This window comes from Ptychodera flava, chromosome 12 (assembly GCF_041260155.1).
Source record: "Ptychodera flava strain L36383 chromosome 12, AS_Pfla_20210202, whole genome shotgun sequence".
In the NCBI taxonomy this organism is placed as follows: Eukaryota; Metazoa; Hemichordata; class Enteropneusta; family Ptychoderidae; genus Ptychodera; species Ptychodera flava.
Window position 1 is genome coordinate 19,581,133 of NC_091939.1, and position 13,091 is coordinate 19,594,223.

Here is a 13,091-nt window from a genome sequence, read left to right on the forward strand (position 1 = left end):
TGGAGAAAATAATAACCTCTTTATTCAATATTCCCTTGGAAATCCAGACTTGCTCACTGATATATATACTCCTGTCGACTTTTGAATTAAAGCCAAAAACAAAAGTAGAAATCATTTACCCAGTGTTCACAATCTGAGGTAGAAAGCCTCTGTTACACGAAACAAATGTGTGTCATTTTTTCACAATGAGACAAGATAAAAAATACAAAATGTAAAAGAAGTACATTTCTCATCATTCATCAAAAGATATTAAATCCCCTTTAAAATCTTGAAAGATACGTTCTTTTAAAAATACAAATTCGTTTGAAGTTGCAGCAAATATGACAAGCTTGGTAAAGTTTAATACTAAATGTCTGTACATTATAAAACCGTCCAAGCTCCCTTCTTCAAAAGTTTACTTGTATTGTGAGTTTTCGTAGGTTGAGGAGTAATTTTTGACTAACTTTTCGTACGTACAGTGGTTCCAAATGGGGATATTTTGCACCTAGTTGAAATTCTCCGTGAATTCTTTGCATACAATGACTGTGTGACATCAAGCATGGTTCTCTACAGATGACAGCTCAACGACTTGAATAGAAAAATGTCCACTGCCTATAATGTCTGCACCGGAGTGAAGCCATGCACGTACGCGGTGCCAAAGGTTTTGAAATCTGCATATAAGAGTTGTTTAGGACCAGTGTCTCGTAAAATACACCCCAAAACAATGCGGTGACATTTTCAACATAGCATGTGAGTTGTGCGGAACTGGACAATAAAACTGAATCGAGCCCATGACCGTAGCTCGGGGTACACACGGCCAACGGGCCTTTTTTGTGGTAGTGACCCATTTAGGAGGAGGTTTGACAATAAAGATGGGGAGGGGCGTGTCAGCGAACTGATAACCGAGCTATTCAGTTAATGCAGGTATTCAACCCAAAATACCATGGCTATCCCACCTTTGTAGCCGGTTTACGGCTTCCCTCTTGTATCTAACTACAGAATTTTTAAAGTGAAAGGGCTTTGTTTTGGGGGTCACCAGTATCGCTTGTCAGCCAAAAGCAGCGATGAATGTGCCATATTGTGTTACTTGTCCGACGGCCAGAGGGCATGGCCTGTAGAAACCTCTTTATGACCAGAGAAGAGTTATATAACAATGCTGACGATCCCTTCAGTACACTGGTTGAATGTGTCCACATACCTTTAATACCTGTATACTATTTAGAGATCCCTGTCGTGAAAAAGTCACGTGACACTTGAACGCCCATTTGTCATTGCCACGGATTTAAACTTTACTATTTATCAGCATTTCAATGAATCCAATGATTTCAAATGTCCAAGACTTCAAGTTATCAGAAAACAGGTGATACAATACTTTACCTCAAAGATAAGCTGTCTTTTCAGTTAATGACGATGTCGAATTATAAAGTGACACTGCTCAATGTACTTTTCGAACTCGATAGACCAGCTACAGTGCGCATGGTCAGACCACGGGCGTTTGGCGCGTAGTGTGTACACAGTGCAGAAGTTTATGCAGAAAAAGGGAAGTTATGACATGGTTTTGCCCTCTGCACTGCGAACCCCATACAGTATGACGTTTACGGTTAAATTAAGGGTCTACGTCGATAGCTAAATACCTTACTTGTGTGCATGCCCAAGCTTGAAACTTGCGAACCAGGCTTTTGTCACAAATTCGGCTGAAATAGTTTTCGATGGCTGTTGCCTTCGTAAGAGAATGAAAAATTCCGTCTCCGCAAACTCAAGCCCAAACGGTACACGATCGAATCTTTCAGCCTACGTTCGTACGTAAGAGCAGTGGACTGTGCGTAACCTTGAGTTTTTTGGCCCAAAATGGGAGACTAAATCTCAATTACATGTGTCAAACTTGGACATTAACGTCACAGGTATTTATCTATTGATCATGCCTGGATATTTGATCGTATGCACTGAAATACATCAAATTTTATTGGCTTTACAGACACAGGTTGCACAATACATTTCCCATTTTTACGTTACGGTACACTGCACACTCCAAGCGCCTGTGGGTTTAATTGATATCATTCTTCTACACTGCACGTTCTTTTTCAAGAACTCGACAGTAACACCGCTGACTCGGAAACTTAAAAATATATTTACACTACCCAACAATAATTTTCTTGACAAAAATACATTCCACAAACCTTCTTGAATAATAAAAATAACATTCACATAAGAGACACCACTAGTAAACTCGGTGTTATGACGTGAAAGACTGGGGATTTCGAAAGTACAGTTGACCATGTGTTAAAAAAAAGCAATTTCTGTTACCACCAGTGAAGGGTAATAAACCCATAGTAAAGAATATTACATTTATACATAACCCTCTGCGGCGGACTAGTCTACCTTAAAGCGCTATGTGGTTGTGCTAAGTCAATGCAGACATGTGGCTAGTCCTTGTTCGGTATCAATCCGCGAAATGAAAAATCTCCTTGGATTTTTCACTCAGGCAAACATAAAATATTAAACGGGTTATCTGAATCTGATGACAATGTCAGTATTAATTGAAACAGCGCGTAATAAGACACCTGCTTCTTTATGAATTTCATTTTCGTTGAAAGCGCTATCGTGTTTATTACTAGGTTTTACCCAGGTACCTCCATGGTTTTACAGATACTCAGAACGCCATGGTGCGGGTAGTTAAATGTAATCACAATTTACATAATTTTTTTTTTACTTTAATTTTGAAGTAAGCCTAACTGATATATTATTTTATTATGAGCCATATGCTCAAGTACGCATTGAAAGTGTAATGCTATAATGGTTGAATGTAGGTCAGCTTATTGGCACGGCTCTGTATCAAATTAGCCGCAAAACAAATAATTTCTCTGGAAATTGCTGCTAATTGATAACAGGGAACTTGGATACAAGTTTGAATGTAATGGCCTATACAAAATAATCAATTGTTCTATACTAGAATATCAAATTCCAAACTACACTAATCATTTCAGTTTTATCTCTGGACACCATTTTCTGCATACATAATGTGTGGCATAGGAAAGCTTCATGCAGCGTTCTCTCCCATACAATCGTTGCGCAAGAAGAAAGTGAACATTATACCGTACACGTATACTACATATAGCATTATGTAATATGTAAAAGGTTGCGTCGTAGACAATAGCAAATGCAATGCCAAGGGTATTGTCTAATTATAAATACCGAATTAACAACGAGACCTTTTCTAAGTCTGTTTTATGGCATTTAGCCTACAACAGAATAGTCTGCGAATTAACACAGGGATGATGTCATGGAGGTCGGGCGGAGGTACGTGCCATTGAATGCTTGACGCGACTTGCTATACCCTAACCTATAATTGCTACATGTCTAAATAATATATTTAGCACATCTTTCTATCCAGAAAAAAATAGCTTTATAAAATTTAACCTTAATTGACTGATACACCAAACATTTCATTTTAATAAACCAAGCACTGTGAAAATATGAAATAATCTTACTGAGATACAAAAATTGTACATCCCCTGTAAGTGAGCTATTAACGTACGCCATTACTGTAAACTAATATTGGTATAAATGTGACGGTTAATTAGGTAAGCAACGCATGCTAATTGTACAGCATAGTGTCGATAAATATAGACCATAATACTGAACAGATGCCGGGCGGGCATTGCTGGGTGGGAATTTAAGTTATTCTCTTGGGAATTCAAAATCGAAACAAACGAAATGTCATCTGATCGTATCTGCGCTACCTTAAACAAACTTTTGCCATGAGAATAAGGGCACTGACTAGCGTAACGTTCAGTGTGCACTACTCTTGTTGTGATGAATTCAGCGACCTTTGGCATGGGCTACTTTTGTTTTGGGTTTCTCTTACAAAAATGACAAAGTCTATTTGATATGAAGGGACGCGAAGAGTTGGCACTCCCCGTGTAATACTGAACTGACATACTACGCCAACAATCATGCTTGGGTCTTTTTTCACACAAGAGTTGCCGAGGGTCATCAGTCGCCAGGGCAACGTCCAAACACCGCGCAGTGAGTTTTATCTGTCAAATGGAATTCGATTAGATTTGTAAACCAAATAAACAACCGCTATCTCCTACACTTTCAATCTTTGGGTTGACTTAGCGGCAAATCAAAAGGAAGGATACGGAGTTAGTGTATCCGTGGGGTGGGAAAGACTCCGCGGTATAGCCGTAAAATAATTCTCTCTCTACGATTCCAGACTGCCATTTATACATGTTGTAGGCTGGTCATTCGGTGGGGGTAGATGACCTCATGATACTCGGCGACACTGTTTGACCTCGAGAAGGTTTAGATATGTCTACAAACATGAAAAATCTCAAACGTATAATCCACGTCCTCGCATAGCTCGGTTGCTTGTCTCACTACCAATCGTTAAATACTAACAGCAAAACAAACGTTAGCAAAAATAAAACGTTTCGAGTTGAAAAGGACAGCATAATAATATAATGGTTTTCACGTATACACAGAACCTACGCACTCTCGAGTTGATCGATCCACTGTGGGCAAGTGTTGAAGCAGTATTTTTGTGCTCGTTTTTTCCATGACAAAGGGCTTATTTACCTTGAGTGGGTGAGCTCTATACGATTTGTGATCTGCTGTGAGAAAAGTACAGTCGCAATGACCTCCTTGCCAGAGGTCACCAAAGGATAGGCCGGTAGCTAGCATTGTCCCGGACCTGTTTATCCTATGCGGGCCTACAAGAGCGTGACATTGCATAACAACGTGAGAGGGAACAGAGCTACCGAAAATTTCAATCAAATTGGCCTGAACGACTGAAACGCTTGGACGGGATGCAGTGGTGGAATTGCGTTGCAGATGATATGAAATGAACACGTGTAAATGAGTTAACAATATCTTTTTTATGCTTTGGGGCCCAAACAATGGATATTATAGAGGAAAATGAACATGCGTCTTAAAATAGCTTGGACATATTATTCGCAAATTAAGCATGGAACATATTCCTGGTTGTCGATGCTTGGTGTATTTTAGTTTTCAGATTACGATCACAACCTTTTTACAAAAAGTCTTTCTGAGTAGACGAAAAACAAACTTAATGCACCATCAAGCCATCCATTAAAAGCAGCTCTTAACATCAAAACCACCCTATAAAACAAGATCTCGTCGATTTGAGTTAAAATATACAAACTTGCCCCCCCCCCCTTCCCATTTTCCCCACATGCAGACTTAATCCCACTTAACTCAAGGTGACTGGTTCTACTTGTAGATAAAAATGTCAAGCCTGTCGTAATTTTATCATGTTCAGCATGGCTCGATTTTTGCATATGATGTCAATGCTGGTCCAAGAAGTTCGTGTTGTCCGGTTCCTTGGTTGGTTAGAAGTCGTTCTCCCCTTTGAATAATATTTTCATGGTTGCATAGTCCTTCGCTTCCAGCTCCAAAGAGCTCGTGTACCACCTCCTTGTGCCCTCCATTCGGTAATTTAGGGTGCTCGTATGCGTAATGACCGGGCACTTAGGGAAAACAAAAACAGTTGAACTGAACCGTCTGCCTTTCATTGACGGTTCCATCCGTATCTCCGTTTTGTGGTAATGGTAGCCGTCGTCGCAGGACACCGTGGTGCTGTACCATTTCGGCACCAGCTTCGGCACACACTGCACGTCCTCCTTGTACCGCTGGTGCTGTTCGTAGTGACAGCGCTGTCCGTACAGATGCTCTTCGCAGGACGGCGACCGCGCTAGGGCCACGGTCTCGCTGTAGTAGTACGGGGTGATGATCCCGTTCGAGTGCTCTACCGTGTAGTTGCAGTGCTCGCCTGGTTTTACACACACAACCATGATGATGATGTTAGACGGCAGATCACAGAATGAAGATGACTGGCGATAGAAAAGTAGTGAGGAAAAAAAATAAACATTACTCACACTGGGAGTTGATTACGGGGATACATCATGTTTGAATGAAAACACATTTAGGTGACATGTGGTCAGACATTCACCATACTGACCCAATATTTCATACACCAGCACCCGCCCTGTGCGACCTTTGAACCCGTACAGTTTTGCACAGTAGCATCGTTCTGTTTAATCATTGCATTGTTGAAATCAAATTGAAAAAGACACATTGTTATTACAAAACAGTACAAAGGCCTTTGTATTGATTTACGAAATTTCCGATAACAGTTAGAAGTGGGAATTCATGGGGGTTGTATACTTCGACCAGACGATTTGTCATGACGTGGAAAACGCAGCAAGGGGTTTGCGAATGAAAAACTCCGCGACAATAGCTTCAGAGGGCGAAAACAGCTTACCATAGGGGAAAAAAGATAAGTCAAAATTAACAAGCTCGATAACACTATTATGTAATGTATCGAAGGCCCTGTGGGGTAAAGATGAAAATCCGTAGAGAAATCGGGAACTACCTATACGAATTAACGCGGAAATAGATTCAGGTACGGGTGACGCCTGTGTCTGTGCAAACGCGCCGTCCCCAGGGCGTCGTCGTTTTGGTTAAGCTGTCAAATGTTGAACGGTTACACGCTTTAAAACCGCGGCCGATTCAATCCCCCATTGACAATTAGGCTACAGTAAACTGCAGCATGAACGGTAATGTGTAACACTGAAAATAATTGGTCGACAATTAAAGCGCGACGGATTCATAATAGAAGACAAATAACGCACTCTTCAATTGTTTTTCTGTAACACAGTGCTCGGGCAAAAATGACCACCGAAGCTACATTCTTTCAAATACGTGAGAACATAGAGCGTACACGGCGAATCACTTTCATCTGTGTAGTGTGTTAAAGCTAACAGGCGTACCACCTTAACGACGGCGACGATGTTCTACCTTGACGGCCATCGCCGGCAGTTAGACGGCAAGCGAGCCAACGGTTTTAAAACACAGAGCTATACGCACCTAACTTAAATTCGTAGGAAACCTGGAAGTACACCAATGTCCGCGTGAGTTCGGTCTTGTCGTCCTCATTCGACTCCAAATCGCGAATGGTCAGTGCAGGTAAGCTGGGGACACTGAAAACCACTCAGCCGTACTGTGTGTAGGTGTTAATGTGCAAGACGTGTATCACGTGTCACAGTGGACTAGTCATGTGACCTACCGGGACCGCCAAATCGTAGGTATGTATACGGTGGGCTGATGTGTACGCCGCGGCCGCGGTAAAGGACCGTTCAGTTTTTACAGCCGGGGGGGGGGGGGCCGGCAAATCTTGTCGCCGGTGTTCAAAAAAATGATGACCCCCCCTGCATTTTTCGCGAAAAAATGATGACCCCCCCTTTGTCAGACGAAAAAATTTGATGACCCCCCCCCCCTGAAAAATAACCAAAACCCATATGTCAAATTTACCCGCACGGTTTGGATTTGAACTCCGGTACGCGGCGCACTTTATTCGTGTAGCAGAGATGCCAGTGTACAAACTTCTCAGCCACATCCATGCAAACGTCTGTTAATTAGGACGACTGTAAGGCAATTTTTAACTTCATTTCCATAGACAACTTATGTCCATGGACATTGTATAAAGTAAACTTTATTGGAGTGGTTCGCCAAAGGCAGCCCTCTGGTTAAGAGGGTCATGGGCCATTACGTAAAGTCAACTTTATTCTAGTGGGCAACCAAAGGTGGCCCACTGGTAAAAAGACGGTCGATCATGGCCATTGTATGAAGTAAACTTTACTGAACAGGGCCGCTGAAGGCGTCCGGCCGTTAAGATGGTCATGGGGTATTACAATAAAGTCAATTTATTGTAGTGGGTCGCCGCAGGCGGCCCGCCGGTATAGAGGGTTGATCATGGCCATTGCATGAAGTAAACCTAATTGGAGTGGGCCACCAAAGGCGTCTGCCCGCTAAGAGGGTCATGGGTAATACATAAAGTATATTCATTGTATTGGGCCGCCGAAGGCGGCCCGCCGGTAAAGAGGGTCAATCATGGCCATGGCATAAAGTGGACTTTATTGTAGGTATTATGTTTTTGAAAATGTGGTGACCCCCCCTTTCCTACCAGTGAAAAAGTGATGACCCCCCCTTCTTGGATACCAAAATTATGATGACCCCCCCCTGGATTTTGCCGGCCCCCCCCGGCCGTAAAAACTGAACGGTCCCTAACGGAATTGTGTAGGCTGTCGTACTGCATTACCGGAACAGACTTGCCAAAACAACAGTGCATGAATATGTAGAGCCCACAAATAGATGTCTGACAATGCGTCGAGTTTACACTCCCATATCTGTCGGTGGCTATTTTGGTTCTCACTGCAGAGGTCAATGCAGCTATTTAACAATAGGCCTACAAAATTAAATTACAAAATCGAATTCAAAGGTACTGTACTTGAAGATAAGCTTATGACGGTGGGGAATGTATTTTTCCAAGCTATTGCCGTAGACCCTTTTCAATATATGTTTCTCTGATATTTTTGTCTTCATCGAATACTGGGATCTGCTAATGCTTGTCGAGGCTTAATGTAGGTCGATCCATACTGCACTTTAATATATATTTTGAAAACGAAGCCTTATAGAAATAAATATGACAGGGTTGCATCTAGAAACTGCTGACATATATGATAGAGCAACGATACCGATGTCGCCCGTTTTGCGTAAAAATCAATTACATTAATTGTAACTTTATTTAGTTAGACGAAGGTGCGAACGACACGTCATGAGGTAATAACAAGGTGCAATATTTTGTGAGACAGATACGTGTTCAAGTCCCGAAAGCATAGCCTATAGTAAAATGTTACATAGTTGATACTGTACACTGTGCGCTAACACATCGGTACTGATGGGCACTGAGAATCCGTTGAAAGAAATCGTACCATACCACCCACAATTTTTCTGTTACACAATAAAACTGCCCATGCTTTTTGTAAGGTCTAGGATACATGTTAACCCGGCAAAAAAAAAAAATAATCGCGAGCCTACTTTATTCAGATTTCATAAATTTACTTCATAAAATGAAATAATTCTCGCGCTTTCTACGAACGATAATGATGGAACCATACATGATTGATCAATTGAATACTGTTTTATTTCTTTTCTTTTCTTTTCTTTTTTTTTTTTTTTTGGGGGGGGGGTCAATTTTACCACGCCATTAGTGATAGGAAGTGCTCCCACGGCATGTCTTGGTCTGTTGTCACGTCAGTGAATAAAATTTGATACAACAACATTCCAGGATTACTTTAACACTCGAACTAGAGTTTTATTTTTCTCAACATATTTAGCCTACAAAGAGTTCAAATCTGTAATTATATCGAGGTTTAGGGAGAAAGGCAGGATTGTTTTGACAGTACAATTACACGTCGTGTATTCCCCCACTGCCGCGTACATATTAAGCTTAAGTGACGGTACAGTTTTTCTCATTGACCGTGACCTGTAACCCAAATCGCTGGAGCGTGTACTGACTCAACACTCAAATTTCACGGAAGCACTCTGCATGCAAAATTGACAATTACTGTTGTATTTCCTGCCATCTCGTGTCTTTGAGTGGTTATCGAGTACTCTCTATGGACGCCTAAATTCTTAACTGGAAAGTTCACTCACTAACAGCAGGAACTATAGTATGGGAGTGTAGTTTTCGAAATAAATACTTGTTAGGCTACTAAGTTTGGCCTAACGGCCAGACAATATTGAGTTTCATTTGTTATGAATCGCTAATCATAATGTCACATAGCTATCAGTATTTTTTGTTCATAAAAGAAGAATTCTCGACCTTCACCTGACACGATATGACAGGCAGACGTCATAAAGATGTATGATTTTGCGCACTTGATGACGTCACGTTCATTGTTTACATTTATTTTATGCCTACACCGTACACACTTGTCATAACTATAGCTAGAAGCAATATGACAATCGAGGCAAAGGAAAAAAGTGCTGCTAGCGTACTATTTACTCCATTTGAAGCCTTTGCTCAATCAATATATTCGTTTCTATGGCAATTCAAATGGACCTGGCGAGCCTAGAGGGCGCAATGGAGTGAACGGCGTGCACAGTGGACCTGCTACACTCCCTCTTCACTTTCTAAAAGTAATCGACCCGTCGACCGACCTGCCTACAGGGCACTTTTGTTTTAGGCGAAAACAAAGGCCTGTCGTTGAAGAAGAGTTTAATATGAAAATTAATACTTTATCGCTTGAAGCAATAAGCAAAATATGGTAAAGACTTCGTGGGAAAAGATCGGAAACTGGTATTGCCAGTCGCAATACTCTGACTGAACGATGAGTACTTTTATTTGTATTCATCTATCGCAAAGTTTCATCGAATTCAATACTTGTTTATTAAGATGCATACTGGCAGTGTTTCGCTACCGGCCTCTGATCTGAATTCATTGAAATTGCTGTGCATTTCCATAACAACTGGAATGCGTCAACGGGACATCATTTATCCGAGTGAGCCGCATGATTCGTGCTGGCCGTTTGGTTGACAATGTCAAGGTCAATGCAAATGATCACATTGACACATTTTACCATGGACAGTATTGAGTCTATGATTTTAGCGACTTTGTTTCACACATGATTCTACAACAATGTGGATATCTGACACAGAGTGATCCACCAGCTCACTGAATATAACTAAAAGCTAGAAATTGTATCTAGGAAACCATTTAATTGAAATATTTTCATCCCGAAAACTTTTCATCTAAAGTACCAGGTTATGGCGTATTTCACGCTCAGTAACCTTCGCTCGGCTGTTGAGGTTCAACACACTGTGTACCTAAACGAAAGACACGATCCGAACAGTCATGTTGTGGCGCTCTACATCAAGGGCGATAAATCTGTGCCTCGTCAGCCAGTCCACATAGAGCGTTTGTCTAGATTTCATTCATATATACAACACATGATGTAATTTTACAGTCATAAACGTAGCGCAGGCAAAGAAATATTTAGCTTCCACTGTAAAATCAAGCTCCCAAAATGAAGTTTGTACTTTGATCATCATCCTTTGAGAACAGCTAACTGAACTTCGGAATGTAGTTTTGCACGTAAGAGTTCAGTAACGAAACAATGAACTGAAACAAATTGGAACTACTATTTTTTCGAACAACTTCTCGTATAATATGCCTCTTGAGAAAAAATACGGCACTACTCCTCAAATATGGGCATTTAGTTTAGAACTTCTCTTATTTGGTATCCATGATATGCAACCTATAATGCTAGTGACAAGATATTTGTGAACAATTTCTCAGTATTTTGCATCTGAAACTGCATCATGCAGAGAACTAAGAATTTCGCCCCATTGCAGATTCGTCAGTTTGAAGTCGCAACCTCTCACAAGTTAACGTCTAGACAAAATTAACACGGGTTAGGGGTTGGTGCATGTTGAAAGAGGGCCACTATTTCACATTCGATCAGAGAGAGAGAGAGAGAGAGAGAGAGAGAGAGAGAGAGAGAGAGAGAGAGAGAGAGAGAGAGAGAGAGAGGGGGGAGAGGGGAGGGGAGAGAGAGATTTGATTTCTTGTATACAGTTTGAGGTGAGTCCATTAGCAAGCTTAGGCAAGTCAGCAGTTTTCACTTTATGCGTATATTCATGGCATTGTCACTAGTTTTCATGCGCTTGAAGGCAACCTGCTCGTTTCACTGTGACCTTTGGCCCAAGTGACAACATGCGAGAGGCAGAGAGGGAACTACTTTATTAAATTTGAGCGATAAGAAACATGCATATTCATTAGCTGCGAAACAATTCCATGTCTGTCAGCCTCGGCTATAAGGAGGAATTCATTCGCCGAAAAATCACCATCACCATGGTGACGCAAGACGAAACGAAACTAGTAATTAACCTTAGCCTTTTCTTGTGACGCTTCCACGCTCGTATCGGTTATATTCGGCGCCAATTTCCGCTTTGCAGTTGAAGTTGCCGTGGTACTAATTGTACAATTTGAGATACAAATCAAGAGTTCTATACATTACAAATCGGACATGTGTGAATCTCAACATTTGTCCGCATTTTGAAAATCAAAGTTCATCACACTGATGTGTTTACCGGCCCTGTGTGAAAATTTTAATGTATATGTAACGAGACCGTCGTGGTGGCACTTAAAGTCCCTCAGCAGATTTCTAAACTTAGTAATATACAAGTTCTTAAAAGACTAGAAAATAATTTGGGATTTGGAGTTCGGGAAAACGGTCTCCGAGGAACAGTCAGCCTTACTGTCGCCTGCGGACTTGTGGGGCAGTGAGCGAATTTGCAATTATGGTATTTTTGTCCTTCGGACTAATTTCACTTTTCTATCAAAAATGAAAAGCGACTGATGACCGCTTATTGGCACTAGCATATTATTAAAATGCCATTAAATTAACAATTCATAGTCTTCACTGGTTGCAGAAACATATCAGTCTCCTGTTGACTTCTGGTACCGTGGTTATATACTGTCAGCGCATGCTCCACGATCAGAACATAGAAACTGCTGGCAGAAGTCGGAGTGCGTATATACAAGAAACTCAGCAAGTCTTTTGTTCGCATTAGAAGTCAGTGCCTTCTCTGAGGATGGGGCCGTGAACATGGAAATGACGTACAAATCTCAACGTCAAGGATATTTGTAGGAAGCAACGTCAATATGTCCGTGTCGTCACAGTCAAGTACAACGAGATGAAAGTCGTGTCGCTCCTAGAGGTTTTCATGATCGTGGCTTAGAGAAACTGGACAAAGGCTATCTACCTCTTCTGGTATCTGCAACGTTTTCTAATACTATCCTCACATGTACAACCAAAATACTCACCCCTCTGACGACAAAAATTCTCCGTTGCAATGGAATAACAACCATGCTTACACCTTTCACTCTTCAGAACTGTAGCGTCGATGCCAAAAACAAAACAGAATTTCAGAACGTTCCGTGAAAGTTGGAAGTTTCACTGCCAATTTCGAGCGCCAAATGACCCTGCAATCGATGAAACACTCTTTATATCTTTCTATTTTGCTTTGTTGTTCACCTTCCGGTGAATTTTGACACCGTCACCTCGAATTTGTTATTTTTGCAACCAGGAAACGAAACGCCTGTCCCGTGATGATAGCAGGGTATCGTTAGCCACTTCGTTCTTTATCTCCTTGTATCAGTGGCTATTTTTTCTTCGTGTATTAAGTATCATATGATTTTTATGCTCTGCGCTATTCTAGGGCCGATAAAGTTATTCCTGGAAATT

The 13,091-nt window shown here is 41.3% G+C and overlaps 1 protein-coding gene across 1 annotated transcript; it reads right to left on the reverse strand.

The window, feature by feature from the left end:
- LOC139145314 (refilin-B-like) lies at window positions 1-12,872 on the reverse strand. The gene is made up of 2 exons (XM_070716402.1): window positions 12,671-12,872; window positions 1-5,831 (listed from the first exon to the last, which is right to left on the reverse strand). Exons 1-2 carry the CDS (start codon window positions 12,713-12,715, stop codon window positions 5,331-5,333), a joined length of 546 nt encoding a protein of 181 aa, XP_070572503.1. The 5' UTR covers window positions 12,716-12,872; the 3' UTR covers window positions 1-5,330.
- Window positions 12,873-13,091: the final 219 nt, after the last annotated feature.